The sequence below is a fragment of the Scomber scombrus genome, chromosome 23 (assembly GCF_963691925.1).
Source record: "Scomber scombrus chromosome 23, fScoSco1.1, whole genome shotgun sequence".
Classification (NCBI taxonomy): domain Eukaryota; kingdom Metazoa; phylum Chordata; class Actinopteri; order Scombriformes; family Scombridae; genus Scomber; species Scomber scombrus.
Genome location: NC_084992.1, coordinates 7424170 through 7447411, shown reverse-complemented (window position 1 = coordinate 7447411; position 23242 = coordinate 7424170). Strand labels below are relative to the sequence as shown.

General features: G+C 37.8%; 2 protein-coding genes across 2 annotated transcripts in view; both read right to left on the bottom strand.

Moving 5' to 3' along the window:
• The window catches only part of emc4 (ER membrane protein complex subunit 4), a 149319-nt gene that overhangs the window by 47082 nt on the left and 78995 nt on the right, over positions 1-23242 (bottom strand). The window lies entirely within an intron of this gene.
• On the bottom strand, positions 8656-20230 carry khnyn (KH and NYN domain containing). The gene is made up of 9 exons (XM_062444907.1): positions 19970-20230; positions 17637-17901; positions 15823-15957; positions 12517-14318; positions 11842-11972; positions 11228-11324; positions 10637-10744; positions 9789-9890; positions 8656-9693 (listed from the first exon to the last, which is right to left on the bottom strand). Exons 2-9 carry the CDS (start codon positions 17862-17864, stop codon positions 9300-9302), a joined length of 2997 nt encoding a protein of 998 aa, XP_062300891.1. The 5' UTR covers positions 17865-17901; positions 19970-20230; the 3' UTR covers positions 8656-9299.

Here is a 23242-nt window from a genome sequence, read left to right as displayed (position 1 = left end):
AACTCCCTGCCAAAAACTGAAAAAAAGGATAAACAATTAGAAAAGTAACCACAGGAACTGATATCCACATGATATGACTGCCCTCCTACAGCTAAGAATACCTATATTTAAGAGGAGATGGACACCTGTTACTCTCTACCTTGGTTAAGACTTCTATCTCTATGTGATGTATGGACCCATGGTGTCTATTTTGACCCTATGCAGCATTAATTTATTTGTAGGAAGCCCGATCTCTAGTTGATTTTGTTCTTTACAGTTAAAATAGCCTGTTAATATGTCTGAATGGCAATAAAAGAAAAAGAAAAGTATTAAACAAAGCTAAAATATAAATATGCCCTACTTAAGATTTATTTTTTCAGCTGACAGACAGAGACAGCTGCTGGCGTCTGTAGTCAGTGCGTGGTTTTAATGCCATCTTAATGACAAACTCCGAGTCATTTCCCCATTATGCAACAAAAAACTTGTTAGTCTAGCTGCAGGCTCTTCCACAGCTACACTAACACACACACACACACACACAGACACACACACACACACACACACTGTTCAGGTGTGTACAGGAATGACATGCCAGCGACGCACCCAGACGCGCATTAAAAACACATTTTCCTGTCACCACCTACAACTATACTGGTTTATGCTGCTCTTCCTCTCTGTGGCTATCCTCTTTTTTGCTTCTTCTTCTTCTTCCCTGTCATCTGACTGACAAAAAAAACAACTGTTTCCTATAATGCTGTGTGCAAAAACTCACGCTCCACTGTCACTATAATCTCCATATTAATCTGCCTCCTCTGCCACAGGTAGATATCTGATTTTAACAGTAATTGATCTGATTCATCCGATTTCAACACTTTTCATGACACTATATGTGGCAATGATAGTACATTTATTGTTCTTGTGTCTGTGTGAACTGCTGTTTCAATCAGCCGGTGTCTTTTTGTTTCCCATGTCGGCTGGTTTCACTACTCTGTTCTGCATTTTGGAAAATGAAGAGGGGGTTTTCCAAATAAAGTAAGACAATACTGAATAAACAGTCAAGTTTCTTCAGTGATTTCAGTATTAGAGATGCACTTATCATGCAAGGTTTCCTCCAATTTAAAGATTGAAGTTGGTCCAGTGAATTATGGGGGAAAAGCATTTAGATTTGAATAAAAATCTATGAGACCAAACATAAAAATACAAACATTTACAGTTACTGGCATATGTTGTTACAGAGCTGCAACTCATCAATTTGCTCTACTTTCTTCATCAATCTTTTAGCATATTTGGAGTTAAAATGTCCATCACAGCCCCCAAGAGCCCTAAAAACTGCCTCAAACTGCTTATCTAGTTTGACAAGCTACTTGAAAAGTCAGGTTATAATGTAAGACAAGCAAACGTAGTAACTTCTCATATTTTAAGAGGGTGCAACTAGCAAATACTTGACCTTTTTTAAACTTGAAAATGACAATTTTCACTGGAAAATTATTCAAGTGTATTTTTCATGCCAAGTCCACTCAAATTTAACATAAACAAAAATATCCCTTGACGTCATCAAAGTAATAAATTGCACAACTTTAATAAGGAAATCCTGGTGAAAGATGTTATCACCAATGCAGAGGAGAAAAAAAGGAATAACTGTGCTGATAAAGTTATATCTATAAAATATATCTATAAGGTTATCTGGATGATAGCAGCAGATGTGTGTTAACCATAACAAGGGGTTGAATAGTCAACTAAGTTAGGCTATAACCATCTACAGTCATCCACCACAATGAAGATACTTAAGGTTTATACAGCTGTTTTGTGTATATAAAGTGCCTCATTTTACATGTTTAGTCCTGTAATATCCTATAATATTCATCCAAGTTCTATAAAAAGATGTTTGAGGAGCTGAAAAGGCTAAATTAACTGGGAGAACACACTTAATATAAACATTAACGTAGTGGTTTAAAGCCCGAAAAGCAATTTCACTCACCTCATTACTGATTAACCTTTTCTCCCTTCAACATAATTTCCCTGTGCGTAATTTCCATCCGTCATCCTTTCATCCCTGTTTTAAAAAAAGTCGCACGGAAACACTTTGAAGCCTTTAAAAAGCTGTTTAAAAAAAACCCGTACAAATATATAAACTTTAAAAATGTTAATAGAGAGGAGCGCTCGAGGGAGTCTGTCAGGTTCCAAAGCGCGAGACAAGCCAGGTGAATGCGGGGGTGTGCGCGAGTGGCTGCGCGCGCACACGAGAGCCTGTTGGTACCAGCTATGCAAATATGGTGACGTAATCAGAGAGAGAGAGAGAGAGAGGAGCAAGAGAGGAGGGACGGATGGAGGGATGGAGGGAGGACAGGTCAAAGGTGTGTTTTCTTTTTACCAGAGTTGGATGGATTTGATGCTGTAAGTCTGTTCTCTCTTTAATTAAGCTTTATGTTAAACACGTGTAAAATTAAATAAGTGAGTTACCAGTTTATTAAAGCTAAAAGTCAGTGGTGAAGTATTTAAATAATTTACTTAAGTAGAAGTATAATGTAAAAGACATTACAAGTAAAAGTCCTGCATGAAAATCCTACTTAAGTAAAAGTACATAAGGGGTAAAGTATTGCAGTAAAAGTACTGCAGTATTATGAGCGATGTAGTATGCAGTATTACAGTAAAAGTACTGCAGTATTATGAGTGATGTAGTATGCAGTATTATAGTAAAAGTACTGCAGTATTATGAGTGATGTAGTATGCAGTATTATAGTAAAAGTACTGCAGTATAATGAGTGATGTAGTATTCAGTATTACAGTAAAAGTACTGCAGTATTATGAGTGATGTAGTATTCAGTATTACAGTAAAAGTACTGCAGTATTATGAGTGATGTAGTATGCAGTATGACAGTAAAAGTACTGCAGTATTATGAGTGATGTAGTATGCAGTATTACAGTAAAAGTACTGCAGTATTATGAGTGATGTAGTATGCGGTATTACAGTAAAAGTACTGCAGTATTATGAGCGATGTAGTATGCAGTATTACAGTAAAAGTACTGCAGTATTATGAGTGATGTAGTATGTAGTATTACAGTAAAAGTACTGCAGTATTATGAGCGATGTAGTATGCAGTATTACAGTAGAAGTAGTGGTTTGGTCCCTCTGACTGATATATTATTATATATGACATCATTAGATTATTAATAGTGAAGCATCAGTGTTAGAGCAGCATGTTACTGTTGTAGCTGCTGGAGGTGGAGCTAGTTTACACTACTTTATATACAGTTAGCTAGTTTAGTCCAGTGGTTCCCAACCTAGGGGTGGGGCCCCTCCAAAGGGTCAGCAGATAAATGTGAGGGATGGTGAGATGATTATTTGCAAGAAAAAGGACATTGCATTGCTGCAAAGGAGCACATGTATGCACATCCGACCTTTTATGAGTAGTTAAATTAATCTTTCCTTCCTCCTCACTTCTTCTGTTTATGAAGTCTGTCTGTGTTTGTTTCTCCACCTTTTGTGAGGTCGCCTGTTTTATTTATTTTTTTCCAAATCAAACAACTTTATTGGTGAGGTAATATTTCCCTATACTGCCAAGCAGGCAATTTTACAACATTGACAAACACACGCACTCATCCTGCGGTCGACTGCAGTACATGGAGGTGCTGCTGCAGGTTTTAGTGCCAGATGAAACCACAAAGACAATTATGCAACTTGTATTCATAAATTTTACTGATGAGTCAAAGTCATTGATGTATTTATGCTGGATTTATTCCAGGATAGCTGTCATTTGTCTAATATTTATCACTATTCTGAATGATTTTTCTGCATTATGTCCAGAGATTGGAAGCTAGTGCACTTCCTCAACAGTAAAGAGCAGTTTATGCTTTATATTTCTATTATGGGAAGGTTTTAATATATTTTTTAACTTGCAATGTGCTCATAATATACTTGCTACTTGGACAACCTGCATTAAAGTTAACATCACATGAGATACATTTAAAAGCCTGAAATTGACAATTGTACATATTGACTGGTTTTTAGAAGTTATATTCAACTCTTGATTAAAAATCTGAATACAGGACTTTTAGCACTTTAATGCAGCTTACTGTTAAATCATCATTGTGCATGTTCACTATCTGACAGAATGATTGAATGACAGTTGAGTAGTTAAATTAACCTTATAGAAATTAAAATGCAATAAAACATAAACTAGATCCATAAAATACAAGCTGACGTTACATAAAGAAGAAACTAAACTAAACAGACAACAGTAAAACATGTTCACAGGTTTTTTTACTTTCACTTCCACACACATGATTTACGTCCAACACATCTTCTTTAAAGCACATATCAGAGCAACAATCAGTGTTTATCTTCATGCGTATGTCAACAAAATGCATGACGGAACTGACACGTTTGGTGATAAGCAGCTTGGAAACATTTATGTATCTATTCATTTATTCATGACTTCATTGCACATGTAGAAAAATCAAGCATTACTAGTAGTTACATGAAAGTGGAGAGAAATTGATAGTTTATCTCTTTTTACTCATTTTGGGTCATTTACATCATACAGTACAAACAGTTTTTAGGCCAAAACACATGAATTAGGGCAATTTCTGTCTTATAAATGATGCCTTACTGTATAAGAAACTGTGACTGTCTCCTTTTGGATTATATGCACTATTTCCCAGTTTTGATGGAGTCACTGTAGCCTGTCTGTACTTCCCTGTTATAGCACATACAGTCATCAGCCACCTACTGTACCTTATTTTAAAGGATGAGTTTCAGTCCTTCTTCCGTGTAAAAACGTATTTGAAGCTTTTTCTGTCCAAATGAGTCAAATCAAGCCAATATAATTCAGAATTACACTGTTTTTAGAGCCAAACTCCCTCTTTTTGTTATGAACAAACACTTTCCAACGAGACACAAAGAGGGGAATTTAAACGAAGAGGACTGTAACTTTGGAAGATATTCACTTTATTTGACTAACTCAGATGCCTGAAACTTCATATTATCTTCAGATAAACTTTTAAATACTTTTTTTGTCTGGATTTTGCCTCCCATCATTTACATTGTAAGTGCATTTCGACTGTATCTTCTAATGGCAGTATGAACAAGAGGAATAATAACAGCAAGCAAAACCTGTTTCAATGTTAATTCGGTCGCCTGACAGCTGTTTTAATACGCGCTTTAAACATTGTGAACCCACTGTACCCTTTAATTTAAACAGGTAAATCATACGTCACTTGATGCACTATATATTACATACTATATAATGTAGGCCAAGCCATTTGAACAGCTTTTGTTTCCTCTCATATGCGTCATGCCTGTGTGAAAATTGCCTCTGTCTTGCTTAGGATTTTCCCAAAATAGATGTGCGGTCTATTTCCACCAGTTTTAAAAAAACTCACCCAACCGGTTGAATATGAATCTATTCTTAGCAGCTTAAGCCTCGTCTGTGAAGTCCAAAAACATGCAACAAGTCGTCCTCCATAAAGGCCTCGTGTGTTTCTAAGTACTAACAGCATGTCTTTATAGTTTTCATAACACAAAAGCACGAGGAAGTGAAAGAAGACTGAAAAGCATGCAGGAGAAAAAAGATGATATAGCAGTGCAACATCCAGCAGCTGCTTGTGTGTATCCTCCTCCTCTGCTTTTATTTTTCAAAGGTCAGTCATGTAGGAGAAAACCTCACCTGAGAGGAATCCTGGACCACATGTAGTGTCTCTGTTGGCTAGTTTTGACCTAGTCTTTCTCAAAATAAGGAGGATAAAATTATAAGGATGCAAACAGATTCATAAACCCTTACATACTACTCATATTAAGGCATGTCACAGTATTAACTCATAATTAGTCTCTATACATGATTTCAGAACCACAAATACTTCATGAACAACCTCATCAGTCATTAATAAACTGGTGATTATTCCTTGATGAAGCTTTTAGAGAACAGAGAGGGTGTATTATTTAGTTTAAAAAAAAAAAAAAAAATATGAGTCAAACACTCAACAAAAATGTGTATCTGCTGCACTGAAACATTTTTAGACAGATGAAATATTTATAATTTTGTATAATCTGGGTCACATCAGGATAAGTAGTCTAATGCCAGGCTAAAGGAAAAGGTTTAAAGGTGTTTTCTTCTCTAAAATGTAAAAAATTGGTCAAATTAGACCCTGATCAGTATATAAGGGTTAAAATAAAAGGCTCAATGTGTTAATAAACTGCAAATTTAACTTCAAAATCCAGATTTTGGATACTTGTGAATGCTGCTGAAGTCAGCACACTGAAACCAGTCTGACATTATATCAGCTTCGTGCAGAGAGGTTCCTCCTTTTGGGATTTGAACATCGCATCTGTTAAGAAAGGGGGGCAGCGACAGGAAGCTACTCCTGTTGATTCTAAGAAACTTGTTTTGGTTTTATTGGTTTTCTTTGGAAATACAACTGAGAATGAAGCAAAAACAGATGTTATCACAGAGGGAATACAGGAATAGTTCCCTTTGTAGAATACTGATGTCATATACCGTAAACTGGCATAAAAGAAAGAGGTCACATGAGAGTAACTATTGTTGGACTTCCATATAATTAGTGGTCAAGTGCAACCCCCTGGTGGAGATGGTGGTGAACAGCGAAATGTATCATCTGCTGCCTCGTTATACACTCAGTGGCCACCTTATTAGGAACACCTTAAATCTAATGCAATCCAATACAACACCTCTGCCATAAATTCTACATTTACTTTCTCTTAACCCTAAAAAATCAAATAATTGCCAGAAACCTTCTGACACATAATCAATTTCGATTAAATCAATTTCGATTAAATCAATTAATTATGACACTCAATTTATTTTTCATAGCATGTTTTCTTTAAACAAAGAAAAATATATAGAATACAACATTTTTAACCATTATAGGTCCTGCATAAAGCTCATATAATCACCTACTCATTTTTTTGAATGCATGATGATGATACGTAAAATTACAGATTTACAGATAAATGACCTTCTATAATTAATTATTTTCAACATGAATTTACCATTAAATAAGCTACAAAATGTTCAGTAATTCAACATTGCATCAATCCAGTAAATATTCCTATTAAAGTATCAGTAACTATTTTTATGTTTTTCTTAACTTCACTTTCTCAAAACTGCCTCAAATTTGTGGCTCACTGATTGACAACGCCCATCTCGGATGCCTCAAATAAAAGGTCCCCTGGTGGTTAAACTGGGTACTACATGTATCAGATCGTATATAAAGAAAGATTAAACTGATGATGTAGAGGTCTATCTCATTAAAACATTAGACCATCATATGTTGTTAAACTTTCATATGTCATTAAAAAAATAAAAAGATCCACTCTGTGCCTAAAGAGAGGATATTGTGGTATTATAGAAACAGTTAGCTAGAAAAAGTGGAAATGATATATATGCTTATTACGTTTTTTTTTCCATGACTAGAGCAATCTTATATCATAACGAATTATATCATAATTGATCTACAGTATCTGGCAGGATGAGGGACAAATAGATAAGTACATGTTAAAGACATTATCATTAATTCAGGATTTATATCAACCTTTAAATCAAGAAATACTTTGACACAGAAAAAATGGGTTTAATAAATTGATTTAATGAAAATAAACCCGGCACAAGTCAACATTGAGGTACTTAAAATAAAATGTAAATACAAATATGAACAAAACATTACAATAAAAATCTAAATCCAATATCACAATTGGTGTTTAAAAGAAAGGATCTGATCTCCAGTCATAGAGATTCACCTGCCACCATCTTTTTTGGTTTGGTTTCTCATTCATGAAGATCAGATTCCTCATTCATGCACTCTACAAGATCATAAGGCCCAAAGCCCAAACAACATGAAACCTGCTTAAAATATTTTATAAAAGCCAATGTATCATTTAAAAAAAAGGCATCAACATTAACTTCCACAGCTGGTGGTGCCAATATATACATTTTTATCATGTTATACACCAATTATCCATTAATCAGTGTCTCTCGCGCCTCAATTATACAGAAAGCTATATAATTTGAGGGTTTTGCATGTTACAAAATTGTGTCTAAAAGCAGAAAAAAACAATTTTTTCTAGCTCTTCTTATTCTAAAGAAAGAGTTCTTAAAAAAACACATTTAATTCTTTACTCAAATCGCTCGTAGGGTGACAAACATATAAAGAGAAGCTGGATCTGATAAGAATAATGAAAATACAACCGATGAATATCAGCTGGTTTTCATGGAGATCTGGGGAGTTATACACTTGAAGATTAATGGGGGAAACTATCTGCTGTAAGTGGCACTGACGGTGGAAATATTGACATGATCTTTCATTAAAAACATCGCTGCATCTCTTCAAAAATCAACTATCAAACTGTTCTTTAGTGAAAAAGTGAAAAGTGACGGTAAAAGATACAATAGATGCCTGATCAATGCTACACCTGCAATAGGTTATTAATAACAGGGAGTATTAACGTGTCAAATTCTCCATCTTGGCAGCTGGTGTTTTACATTTGTTTTTCCTGTTTCACCCTCTCACCTCGATTTCATCAACCTAGGATGCTGAGGGAGCAGAGAGGGAGAGAGTAGGTGGTGAGATGGGGGAAGATGAGCAGAGAGAGGCCGCTGAAGGAGGAGAAGTCAATGCTGCTTTATACCTGGCAGAAAAAAAATGGTTTAAAAAAGGTAGCTCTATCTCCAATAAGAAGTGAGCAGATCTTAGTGAACTGCTTCACATTGGTTAAGCACAAACTAGTCCAACCCTGCTTGATAGGTTTAAATAACAAATTAACTTCTATTATGTGTTGCTGCACCAAACCATCTCCAAAAAACTTTTTCTGCCTTATAATATACTTTTTAAAACACCCCTTTTTTATTTACAGTGATTTGACAGTGGAAAGATACCACTAATAAGGTCCAATACAGTATATTAGTTAACCCTTTAATCGGGCAAATAACTATATTTGGTAACTTCCTTAAACATCCAAAATAGCCTCCCCATGCCTCTCTGTGAGGTTGTAGAAACATGTGGATTTTTTATATATAGACTTCTTGGAAAATGTTGGTAATATCCTCCCAATGAATTTCCAAGTATTTCAATGAGTGCCCGATAAAAGGTTAAGTTATATGCTTTTTTGATTGTCAACCCCTGATTAGATGATTTGGCCTTTTTTTTTGTTAAATCCTTGCTAATGCACAAGAGATTAGACAATGCATTTTGTTGTAGTTGCTGTGCTTGAAGTTGGAGTTTTAGTATTTAGTCAACTCTGGGTAAAATCTAGTGTAAGAAAAGTCTGAATTAACCCAGGGGGGTAAAACTAAAAGCAAGGTAAATTTCTAGTCCTTCTGCTGCTCCAAGATCAGGTCAGACAGCAGGTTTATGTCCGTCACTGCTGGGTGGCACTGCAGCACCAGCGTCACCATGTTGTCCTGACCCACAAACACCTGACAGAGCTGCTCTTTTAAGCTGGATGTTTCTTGTAGAGTTCTGTTGGCACCAGATCCCAAACCTTCAGCTCCATGCCTCCTGTGCTGGTTTCCCATGTCCCATCCTTTCCCATGCCCTCTCCCTTTGCCCCGGCCTCCTCCTCCTCCTCCGCCTGATGCATCCAGAGTGCCACCCAGTGCTCGATCACGGAAGTTCAGGACCTCTGTTTGGGAGCGTGGAGGTTTGAAGGAGGGGAAAGCGGTGGCTACGCCAGCAAAAGAGTGGTTTCCTGCATCAGGAGTTCTGAGAAGAAACAAAAGTCATAAGCATGAGTCAGGGGGATTTTCACAGATTTGGAGACAAAAGAAAGTGTGTGTGTATATGTGTGACTGTAATACCTGTGATCAGAGCGGAGGAAGTCGTCCAGGTGAGGCCCTCCTCTGCCCAGAGGGTCGTCCGGTACCATGAAGTGATCACCAACAAACGTGTACTGAAGAAGTCTGCGAAGGCAACACAAAATTATACTTCTGTAATGAGTCGAATATAATTTTGAACCATTTTCATACAAGAACCTTGAAATTAGATTGAATATAGCCTATTTCATTATTCTCTATCATCTATTCTATTTGTAATTGTCTCATCTTTTTTTTTAAACCAGAATTTATATGCTTTTTTCTTCTTTTATTATGTTCTCATCTTTTTTTAATGTAGTTATTTTATTTTATTTCAAACCTACTTCACTGGTTTTAATTTTCTCAAGTGCATTGATCTAAAATTGTTTATACAGTTTACATTCATTCTGCAGCATGAAAGATGATTTACAAATAAAGTTTGATTGATTGATTCTTTGTATATTTATTCAGAGAAAGACTGCAGAAGATGCCGATACTTTTTCCTTTCATCCAGCAACACCAAAACTTCGTACGAGGGTAGAAAAGTAGGTCTTTTGATGATTACTTGTGTCTCGTTTCAGTGATGCTTGTCAAAGCAGCTTTCTCACATATTGTGGTATGAAGAAAAAACAGTTTCAAAGTAAACAAAAAAATGGGAAATCCCCGTGATTGGACTGTGAAAGCAGGAATGTCTACCACTCTATAATTCTTGCATTTCCAACAGTACTTGATCTAAAATATTCTCAAGTCAAGGTAAAATTACTGATTTTAAAGCTCAACTAAATATCTTTCGCCTCTGTCTTCCTGGTTGTTATAAAACTATTTATAGGCTCGCATAAGAAGCTTTTCTCTACCTCTTTTTGATGATTTCCCTCCATACATTGGACTCATCAGAGAGGTCTCTCAGATTGTCGTTAGTCACTATCACTCCATCTGTCTTCTGTGCAAGCTGCAGCATAATTCTGTGGAAACAAGGGAGAAGAGCAATGAGATACTATGAAATAACCTGGAAAAGAGGCTAAGATTAAAAATTCTTTAGCGCCCCTAAGTGGTAGTCTAAAACATGAATGAAAGGACTAAAAGCGTGTAGGATTTTTACAATATGAAATCGGAATATTTTGCAAGATGCTGTATCATTGTGTAAATATTCTGCATAGTCATACAGGAGAGGCAAATGACTCATTTTCATTTTCCCAGCATGTGATTTTTCAAGTCAGTGAAATTTGTTACTCTCTGTTTATACAGTCTGTTGTACACACAGATACGGTGTAATGACAGATTGCAGTCAGATTGCCATGACTTGAATGATACGTACTCCTAATGGTTCAAGAACAGCTTTGAATTTACTTTAAGTATGCCTTGGATAGGTGTTTTAGGCTAATTTTACAGGAATTTAGGGGATTGCTAAAGGGTTAAGCAGCAGTATGATGAGAGTGTCCAACTACCTGTCATCATAAGAGCTGATCCTCTTGCCCTGGACTTCCCTGGAGGGGGTGTAGGAGAGCAGGCCTAGCTTCTGCAGCTCAGTCAGATAGTGCTGCTCTGTAAGACAGGAACAAACAGCAGCGTGTTTAGTCTGCACAAAGGAAAGTGCACGCCCACACATTCACATGCACGTAGACCAAAAAGCACACCACAAGGCTTCAATTCCCAAGGTCTTATTTGTTTTCCTCCCTACATGTGACTCAGTTTTGAATTGAATCTTTCCCTGTAACCCACATGCACAGGCAAGTAAACACACACAAACATGCACCGCAGCACAGAGGCCTTTGTAATTTTAAAACCACACCATGCTTTTCCACAAAATAATAAAAGCTAACTGTGGCACCAGGAACTATAATGGAGACCTGTTTCTGACTGGTTTTTCTCTGTCTTCAAAATGTTTAACAAAAAAAGGAGAAGATGGCTAATTCACTGAATAATTGTATCTTTGTTTTTACTTGTTAAAAATGGAAGAAAATAGATATTACAATCTATGAAAAAACAATATTTAGTTGCAGCCTTAAAATGTACATACATACATAATACTTTAGATGACATGACCAAGAGTAAGCGTTACCTTTGTTCTTGAAGTCGCTCTTCTGTCTCCACTGCGGCAGGAGGACGCTGATGTGACGATGACCTCGGTCCCAGAAATGCTGAACAGCCAGAGCGATGCCTCGACATGAGAAGAAATGGCCCAGACCATGACTGTGGAAAACATGAACGAGTAAATGTAGAGTTTTATAACAAAATCAGACGTCTATGAAGATCCCATGATGTTTTAATCTTTAAAACTTGTTGTTGATTTTATCTGCCCAGCTAAAGCAACAGCTCTAACCAATAAACAAAGACCAATACTGACAATATAGACCGCATTACCTACACTGTGTGATTGTATAAGTGGACATGCAGAGTAGAAATATAATGAGTAAAGATGTTGCTAAAATGATATCAAATAAAACACTGGACTTATTGTTGCAGCTCTAGACCTGTGTGTCTCTCTCCAAGCTATTAAAGGCACCCTGAGTTTTTGACCACTAGTTGCACAATAGAGCAGTGTTTGAATTAACACATCAAAAGACAATATAACTTCTATGGTAGCCACTCATGCTAAAAACACATACAAACATGGGTGCTGTCATAAAATAAAAGCCTTACCAAACCCCAAAAAACACTAATAATCTTACTAGTTATCTTAGAAAATATACAGCCTATTAAACAAATTTCATGACCCTTTTTTTGTCGTTCCCACCTCATTGCCACGTTGCTCCCATCGATGATGATTGTCCTCAGCTTCTGGTTTCCAGGTTTGTCTGTTAGTTTGAGGTCAAAGGGCGTCTGCAGGCCTTCCAGGAAACGCTGCTCCCCTGTCACCACCACCGAAGAGGCGGGCATGAAACCCTGTCTTTCCCTCGCTCTGGTGGAAGACGAGTCGCTCCCGGTGAAGATGGGAAGTTGAGCGGCTTGGAGTGCTTGTCTCAAAGAGCTGGAGGACTGAGGCTTTGGGTCTTGATTTGGACGATGTTGTTTCGAGGAGGGTGGATTAAAGTTTTGGCTGTATGGCTTGTTGGACTGCAAATTGGTAAATGGATGATCTAGAGAAGAGGCATACATAGGCATGGGTGGCCCTTTAACTTCAGAGAGGACGGTTTGGTGTGTGTTTTGTGACTTTGAAGGCTGGTGTTGCTTTGGCTGTTGGAGCTTTTCAATCCACTGAAACAAATCCGGTTCTGCAGCCGCTGCAGCTCGAGTTTCTATATCACCCATGTCCCTCTTTTCTGCAGGCATGAAAAGCCTAGCTGGGACCTCTCTTCTTGCTTCGTCCTCCACTGGTCCAGCTTTTGGACCCTCTTTCTCCAGCACCACATCGTCCATCTCTCTTGGTCCCTCTCTGGAGGCGTCTGTCTCTCTGCTCCCCTCTCTCTGCAGCTCCAGGAGCAGCTGGTGGGTGGATCGCTCAGGCAAAGCGCTGTACACTTTAGCTACATTCTGCTCGGTGTAGCCGCAGCTTGCTGCAGCTTTCTTCAACACTCCTAGGACAAAGTCTTCCTCGTTTCCTTCCTCTTTTTCTTCTGCGCTACCTTCTCCGTCAAAATGTCTTAAGGTTCCTGTCGCTCCATCACAATTTTTGTCATGAACCTCGAGCATTTCTACATCACTTCTCAATGCGTTATCTCCTCCTCCTCCTGTTGAGTCTTCATCCTCTCTGTGCTCTGTCTCGCAGGGTCGGTTCCTCTCGCTATGATGCAGAGTGACTTGATTTTTCTCTTTCTGCTGCTTGTCACTGCGATCCTGCTCCTGTTGAACCAAATCCAGTATCTGCGAGGCCTCCTGAAGTCCTGTTCGAGCAAGGACTCGTTTGACTACATCCTCGGTGTACCCCATCGCTGTGAAGAACCTCAACAAAAGTAAGAACTCCTTGTTTCCCACTGACAGCTGCTGTTCCACCTCATCCTCCAGCTTCTCTTTCTCCTTGGTACCTGATGTTCCTGCTGGCTCCGGCTGCTCCTCTTCTCCCACCTCCTGTGGAATATGCATTTGTCTTTCCTCAGCTCCTTCTGCCCTCCCTCTGGCACCTGCAGAGGTGGAGAAAGAGTGGGAGAAAAGGTCCTTGGCTGCAGCGTTCCCTGAACCTGCAGTATTCCCTTCAACCCACCGATCAGATGCGCTGGAATTTTCAGGAAGTGTGTACCTAATGGCGGAGGGTTTGTCCCATCTAACCTCCAAATCCTCATATCTCTCCCCTACAATTCCATCTCTCAGCGCCAGGCTCTGGCTTGATCCAAGACCCGATTCTTTCACCAAATCCAGCAGGATTTCCTTCACCGACCCTGGCAGCACCAGAAGATCCAAGATGTGCCTGTCATCCCATTTCTCTACCAGAATTTTGAAGGCCCGGCGTGACTCCAGGGATTCACCTGCACCTCTGTCCCCAGTCTCAGGGCGTCTGGACTGCGTGTCCTCGTATCTATCCACCAGTTGTGTAATGAGGGAGTAGGCTCGGACCACTGGCTCTGCAATACCTGATATCAGTAGATAGCCTGGAGAGCTAACCTGGTTTGATGAATAAAAAAAACACAACATTAAATCAAAAATAAAAACATAAGAGGCAAAGTTAGTGGTTGCACCTCCCTAAACATGACTAGTGACTACTTTGATCTTTAAATTAAGATATCTAATACAATGATACATAAAGTTCGAGGAACATGTCTTCTCCTGAATAAACTCTTCTGTTACCTTGCTATTATTTTCAGCTGAACCACATCAATCTTACAATCTTTACAATCTTCTGTTGACCAAATTAATGATTTCAAATGATCTGTAATTTTAGTTGGGCTGCAAAGAATTTGGTCTCATGTAATGGATATATAATGGATCACGACAATCGAAAAAACGACACTTTTTACATGTGATGTTGTATAGATTTGCTATACATCCCTCAAGAAATAGCTTGACATTTTGGGAAATATGCTTAATTTGATTGAGAGTTACATGAAGAGATTGACACCATTCTTGTGTAGGTGCCGTAATTGTGAAGCTCCACCCAGCAGCCTATTAGCTTAGCTTAGCACAAAGACTGGAAACAAGGGGAAACCAACTAGCTCCGGTTCTATAGTAGAGATTTGCGAGTGGTATCGATATTTTATAATCTAAGTAACTTGGGCTGTTTTTTTTTAAAATACGTATAAGGGTATAAGGAATAATGACTAAGAGGACACACACTGCTTTTTGTTTGTGTATTGAGTTGTTTCGATGCTGTAAAGACCCCCGGACGGAGAGGTTGACTGTCTGAAATTTTGATTTGCGTGGAGTTTTCTTTGTATGTGTGTTATGTGCCCTTTGTCCTTTCCAATTTACACTGGAAAATAATCTACAAAAGTTGGGTTATTTCCAAATATGTCAAACTACTCCTCTAATATTAAATTATTCCACTACGTCTAGCTAATGATAGATGATTGGTAAAAAAGAAAGTAATAAAAATCCCCTTTTTGAGTTGCATATTTGTATTCTAACAAAAGATGTTAATAATAGGTTTAAAAAAAATTCCCAATGACAGACATCACCGCATTTCATTAACAGTTGTTACTTCATAAAGGGTGTGACACAATTTTTATCTGCCGATGTAATACTGCCATTGACCAATAATGTAATTTCTTGTAGGAATAAGAAAAATGTGACCACAAGATATCACATTATTAGTCAGTTTCATGATTACGTAATTCGCTCAATGACGGACATGAGTGATAATTCATCACAGTATCACATGTAGATAAGGATGAAATCCAATAAAGGTTAATTATACTGTACATGTAATAGTCAGGATGTGAGGCGTCATAAATGATTATCTTGGCTTTATGCCTTTTTAGTTTCAATGTAAAATGGCTGCAATTAGTCTTTTTTTAAAACTTTTTCAACCTATTTAGAGAATTTTATTATTACATTTTTTACATTCTGACTGCCAAATGATACATTTATAAAAATAAAATCAGGGTGTATATAATTTTATAAACTCTCAATGGGTGACAGGGTCTAAACAAAGACGGCATCCACCACTCACCACTATATGCGCTGAGGTGCTTTTTATCAGGCAGTCTGTAAACAGCCCTTTGGCGCCACAGAAGACACAGTGAAGGACCCCGGGATAGGACACCTCCTGTTGCTCCTCTTGGTTCACGACTCCTCTCACGAATAACTGAAAGACAGAAATAGAATTTTTTTAAATAACTGCTTTGTTGTATTATCACTACAGCAGTGGTGGAAATACTGTATAGGTGCATATTATGTGTTCATTTTGGGGGAGAAATTTCTCTTTACAACTCGGGGGTTCAAGTTTTAAAACTAGGACTCTTTAAACCTGAAATGTTTTCAGTTTCATTTTCAATTTCACTTGTTTACATTCATGATTTTATTTCCCTTTGTGGTATTTGTGTGAATTATCTCAACTTGGTAGCTCTGGGATATAGAACAGAAATAATTAAAGATCGCAGATGTTTTTCGTCTTTTTTTCCTCTGTTATTTGGGCCCTTGACGTCTAGATCAGGACACTTTCAGGCTTTTATGTTTTGCCTGATAGTGTTTTTGGTTTGACAGGAAATGATTTAAGAGAACAAATGACAAAACAAATACATGGAAAACAGTATATATTAAAATGTTGCTCTGCCAGACTTTATGCCAGAGTTATGTCTCCACCAAAGAGCAAAGAGGAAATACACCTGCTCGTGCTATTTATATATATCCCCAAGAATATACTTGACAATCATGTTGGTTTTTTTGGTTTCCTTGTTCAACAATGACAAGCTTTGCTCAGTAGAGCTAAACTGTGGTAGTGTCACGACTAAAACCACTTCTGGTTTTCAGCTTTAAGTCATCCTCTTGTTATTATGAGTTCACCGACTGTATTTTCATGTTGTGTTTTCAATCAAATCTGTCTGCATGTGTGAGAATGTGTGTCAGCAGTCTCGCCACACAATGGGGGCTGACAGTCGAAACTTGATTAATCAACGTTTAAAAATACGTATGACTCACTCCGCCTGTGTGTCTGTAAGACTACCTATTAACCGTAATATCAACCCTACCGAAGTGACTCTTTCCACACAAAAAATTTACAGAGCGGTTCACGATCAGGACTGACTGTACAACCAAAAAATTAAAAAAGGCAAACTAATAAACAGAAAACAGAAAAAGGGCAGGTTTAGATAAGTGTTAATGTATTAAAGAGGCCAATTAATGCACATGTCTAGGTCTATATTTATATTCTGGGGCTCTACTGAAGTATCATCGTGTGATTTATACTTCAAAAACTCCCTATTTATCTTGTACCGGCTCTTTATGCAGCCCCTCAGTTCAGCCTCTCTCTGAAACAGGCCATTTTAGCTCCTGTGTCTTTAAAGCCCGCCGCCCCCTCCTGATGAACCCACTCTGCTCTGACCGTAATCGGCCACTCAGCAGACTTCCCGTATCTCTCTGAGGCCATGTAAACAAACCATGAAAGAAACTATATTAGTCGGATTTTTACTTATTTTTCTCGGTCTTTACTCAAAATGGAAACTGTAATCGGTGAAGCCTGAATCCAAGCTGATATGTGAGAGTGAACAATCTGATGTCACCATGAGGTAACATTGCTGATTAAGCTTTCAGTACTGCATTTTACTTACGTTCACCTCAAATTTAGTAAGTTTGACCATGTTTAACTTACACATCTGATATTATAACAGTATGAAAGTAACATAAAATCACAAAAAGCGAGATACGGCCCCTTTAAGATGTATTAATCTAAATGTTAACGCTCACCTCACCTGGAAAAACTTGTTGGGCAGTATTGCTAAATTGCTTACATAACAGTGCATTATGAAACAGGGCGTGAGTAATTACTTTGGCATCTTTCACATTGCTGCTCGGCCCGCGTAGTTTCAGCCATATCTGCCCGTTGTTGCCATGCGGCAAATCGTCAGCCCCAATCCGAAACTGCACCCTAAATATCCGCTCCACGGTGTCATGTAGGGAGGTCAGAGATCCACGCAGCATGCCAGCACACGCAAACTCATCCTCCATCTCCGGTTGTCCTCCTGCTGCGCCTCCATCGCTCCTCTCATCATCCATCCCGTGTTATTGAATCGGTGGCAGCGAGTCGAACATACTACGGGAAAAAACATAATCCCCTTATCAGTTAGAAAATGTTTAGAGATTAATTATGTGGAAATGAGAAGTTGTTGACTTCATTTTAAAATCACACTGACCACATTCACCTTCAATATAAAGGTTCTGGTTTATATTTCAATCAATCTATTTTAGGCAATGACCAATGAATGTTTATATATGACCTTTAACTTTCATATGCTCAGTACACAACAGTAACTATAAGGATGATTTAAAAAGGTATGAAATGCTGAAATAATAAGGTTGAGATTTTTTAATTGCAGCAAAAGAATCCAAATAAACAAACATAACAACTAAAGTAACTGTATGAAGAGAAATTAAATGTACAACAGTGGGTACAAACTGCAACTAAATCACCAGGTTTGAGTATTCGTCGTTAGCAACAGAGGGTCAGTGGAACTTGTTCGGTAATTTCAGCATTTGGGAATTGAATGTAATCTTGTTCACTTTTGCAGCTATGTTTTGTTCTTGATTACAACATGATAAAGCATGTACAGTGTACATCTAGCTCATCTCAACTCAACTCATCCGGCTTCCTGTAGAAATGCCTGTAAAAGTGTAGCTTTGAAAGTTATTCCATGCTAATTAAAAATTGATTTTTTTTATTCAAATACAGCTTTACAGTGGGTGAAAAGTTTCCTTATGTGTCATCGTGATGAGTTTCTTTCTGATATAGTGTGAGTGTGAAGTGTGATTATGGCCTTTTCCTGTACACAGTATGAGTAGAGGTGTGTGGTCACGATTACGATAATTCACACCTTATTTATATTCATATCTATATTTTAAAATGTGTAGTACATATATATATATTTTTCCCCTCTATATATTTTTTTTCTATGCATGGGAATGATGCCTCTACTGTTAAGTCTGGATTACACTACAGGCTCCTGTATCAAAAATTTAATGAGACCCCAAAACACACACGCCTCCCAACCAGTTTGCCTATTCCTGGATACCAACAACTGTTTCTATACTGGCCAGGTTATATAATTACTTTAAAGAGACACGCTTTTTAAATGACGTGAAACATGCAGGCATAATATCAAGTGAAATATAGAAGGTTTTAAAACAATATTTTGACTATAAGATAGGGTCAGTAGATTGAAGCAGTCGATTAGTTGTTTTGAGTCATTTTTAAAATAAAGACGGGCCCAAATACTCTTATTTCCCCTTCTTAAGTCCTTCTTTTAGTATTTTAGGCTACTAAACTGAATATCTTTGGGATGTAGGCTGCTGGTCCGAACAAAACAACACACTTAAAGTTGCATCTTAGGCTTCGGTAAACACTTTTGAAACTATTTTCTGACATTTTAAAGACCAAACAACAACTAGATAGTTGCAATCCTGAGTGGGTGAAAGTGCAGAATACATTGCATAGGGCCCCTTACTTGTACTTCAGTTTTTAATTGTGCTTAATATGTTACAAAACAAACATGTAATTAATCAAGTTGGCACACAGTTAGCACCTTTCCTAGCTTTGATCACCTACCTTAACTATGTAAATATACAATATGAGTGCCTTCATTTTCTCTCTGCAAGCTACTTTTAATCAGTATTATGTACAAACACAGTAGCTTTACACAGTCTGTTCTGCACACTTTGCTCCTGCGTGATGTGCATGATAACTCCTGCCTTTAAGATTTTACTATCAATACACGCATTTACATATTTTTGACTGCTTTTGTGTCGAAGTAGTTAAAAAAACAAAACACTCATACTTTGCCCAGTGTACAGCCCTGCTCTGCTTTGCTTCTGCCACTTCCTCACACACATCTATTGTAGTTCGATCTATCATACAAACCGTACATACAAAAAAAACAATTGTGTTACCAGCGTCTAAAAAAGAAAAGGCCTTTTTTTGACAGTAGTCTGCCGGAGTATACTGTGAGGCATTTAATGTTATTGTCAATAGATCTTGAGCGTGTTTTTTGGCAGGAAACGCAGGAAGCGAGAGATACTCCGCACCTCGAGGCAGGATAGTGAACATTTAAGGCTTTTAAACATAAAAGAAAAGTAGCAAATATCATCATTCAGTGTGGTTTTCTTACGTGAGGTTGGTCTCCCTCTCTCTCACCCTCTCTCTGTGTGTGCGCCCTCCGAGTTTCGTTTCCAGAAGCAGCAGAAGCCAGGTCGCGTCAGTCTTCCGCAATCATTACTAATAAACAACCAGTATCAAAGTTCATCCAACACATGATGCCGTAATGCTGCACAACGATCGCAGTCCTATCATGCGTGAAATATGTCGGGGTTGGATGGCCCGGCTCAGGCCAGGCGCATGGGATACCATAATCACCGGTGGAAACCCCAAAACACAAAAACGAAACTAAAGGAAAAAAAAACAACACACACACACACACAGGGCTTCAGCTTATCTCAGAGGCAGGGCGGGTACTTTTGCTTCTGATTCGCTGTAAACTGTAATACACTTCACCATGTTTCTCATAATAAGCCCCACACACTCAAAATACTTCTAAAAGCATGTGGAAAATGAGCTTTTATATATATCCATAAAACACATGAAATCCCTCCTTTATACTTTAGATTCATACTTTGGGAAAATATAACTTATTACAAAATATATATTATTGTAGCCAATAATCATTCCTGACAGTTATCCTTTATGTTGTTTGTTAAATGATATGTGTATATGTTTTAAAAATGTTATGTTGGCTTTTGTAAGAGTCAAATAGAGGATAAGGGGAATTCCACTGACGTCAGGAGGGGTTTTTTCTTTCTTTAAACTGCTTGTCGCAGACAGGCTTTATAAAAGGGGAGTGTGAAGCTGTTTGTAGCCACACTGCAACCTCCGGGGCTGAAAAAATGAAGACAAGGCGGAAGTGCAACAATACCCTGCAGTACCTCGAGTGGCCACTAGATGGTGGCTCCAAAAAGTGAGTCAATCCCCATAGACCCTCACGTTAAATATTAAAAATGTGATGTTTACAGCCTATTAGTTTCTATAGCTCATGACAAGAGTACAGGGGATGATTTTTTAAATATATGTTTTAATATAATTCACCCACTTGAATGTTTTATTATGCATAATTAAAGGGCATGGTTGCTTTGAGTACAAGGTGGGGGGCCAAACTAAAAGACACTCGAGGGAGTCAGAGGTTATATTTTTTCCGGTGAGCACATGTAATTTGAATGTTTATAAGCCTTTTTTTCACTAGCGATGGTCAAAATGCAAAAAACAGTGATCTGAATCTTTTTTTATTTTTTTTATTTTTATTTTTTTACACAGTGTATGGTCAATTCCCATAGACCCCCATGTTAAATGTCCAACTTTACAGCAGAAATAATATAATTATGATAACAAGATGGAGGTCCTCCATCCTCTATCATCATTTTGATGGGGAATTATGAATTATGAAATATGGTGCATGACTCAAATATGAAATATGCATCCAGCGACATAACTCATACACTTCCAGAGTATGTGTAATGATGGGGAAAACACTACAACACTCACTAACAAAACAAAAGAGGGAAAGAGAAACTGGTATGTAAGGCTATGGCTAGTGAATGATGATATCTATTTTGTAGTTGGTAGAGAGAGAGACGTGACAAACAGACTACCTGAGAGGCAGAGAGTTAAATCAACAGTACAACAGCTTAGTTTGAAGTTATGAATTATGAAAGCACCAGGGTTTAAACAAGTTGATGAAATACGTGCTTGACTACTACTTGAAAATCACAGTGGGATTAAAGTTGGTGCCATCTAGTTTCTGTAGGTGACTGACTCTTTGAGGTGAGTTATGATAGCTGATGGCAGGGATCGTTAAGTGGTACTATCAGCTCACAGTGGGGTGTGAACTGGTCTTTCCATCTTGCTGGTCTTCCGGGTCAAAGGTGGTTTGGGTCAGTGGTCTTATTTAGTGGCCATGTAGAAGTAAAGGAGTCTCCTAATCTCTGTCTTTGCTGTTTGCAGGATGTTATAAATCTCATTTATGTCTTTTGGACAGCATTCCTGGGGGGTTGGAGAAAGAGCTGGTCCTGTTGCTCGAGGATTGAAAGATGCAGGGACTTTCCCCTACAGTTTACCCAAGCACAATTTCGACAAACTTATACTTTTCTGAAGTGTTTACATTTTATACTACTTTATTCTTCACTCCACTCCACTTCAGAGGGATAAAATGTACTTTCTTCTCCACTATTTATTTAACAGGCTTAGTTATTTTTCAGATGAAGATTTGACACAATGAATATTATAACAAGCTTTTAAAATACAACACATTTTTTAAGATGAAACCAGTAGTTTCCAACCTTTTTGTCTTTTGACATCTTACCATAAGCAGTGTGTAGTCGGGCTCACATTTCAGATGTCAATGAGTTGTTAACAGCTCCACCAAATGGTGATTTTTCCCTTTAAACTTGTCACATGGTTTTGTGGGAAAAAACCTTTAGCTGGCCAGATGTCCTCAGGTCTTCATCACAATGCTCAACTCTTCACAGAAATAATACACCAATCTTAAAGAGTTTGATATGGGAATGTTTATAAAACAGTACAAGTTAACCGAGCTGGACCATGGAGCAACTGAAAAAAGTATGACTGAAGCACATTTATACTAATTCCTACCCCTCTTGTTGTGGAGTCAAACATTAACCCACTCCCACTGCTGTACCTGTTTTGACCTTACGCATTTACCTCATGATGATCTCAAAATACCACAGTTTAATTTCAATAAATGTTAAAATGATCCAATATTTCACCAAAAATCAAACATTAGAGAAAAAGCCAAGCACTGCATATATATATATAGTTTGTGATTTAACCTGATTAGGAATATTATCAACTAAGACAATGAACATAGATTTGCTCACATGACCTCAACATCAGGCAAGAATGAGGGATCCACTACATTTCATTTTTAATGCTCTTTGTTGTGCTTATTATCGGACATAGTTACACTTAATTAAATGATCATACACACAATAAATACAAGGCCCCCTGTCTGCTGCCTGGTTTGTGGTCCAGAATTGGTGAGTGTTTTTTTTGTAAAGATCTCATTTACTGTAATTGCTTTTAGCGCCCTCTGCTGGCAAACAATTAAAATGAACACTTGTATTTTTCAGACCCTCTTTGGTGTAAAGTTGTCATCATTTTGGAGAAAAAAAGGCCTGTTCTTCTGGTATTAAAACAACACTTAGTTGACCCATATTGTAGCATATTATCCCCCTTCTCTCTGTCCCCACATAAGCCCTCTTGAAAATAAATAAAATTAAGTAATCTTTAAAGTTTACTGAAACAAAGACAAACAATATAACTTATAAACAATAAAAATGTTATTCAGATCATGACTGAATGTGTTTCAACCGAC

What these genes read in the sequence shown, in the direction of transcription:
- khnyn (XM_062444907.1), bottom strand. Translation starts at nt 17,864, where the DNA reads ATGGATGATGAGAGGAGCGATGGAGGCGCAGCAGGAGGACAACCGGAG. An exon ending in GCACCTCAGCGCATATAGTG is followed by an intron (nt 14,319 to 15,822) that starts GTGAGTGGTGGA and finishes TCATCAAACCAG; the next exon opens with GTTAGCTCTCCAGGCTATCT. An exon ending in GGGAGCAACGTGGCAATGAG is followed by an intron (nt 11,973 to 12,516) that starts GTGGGAACGACA and finishes TGTTTTCCACAG; the next exon opens with TCATGGTCTGGGCCATTTCT.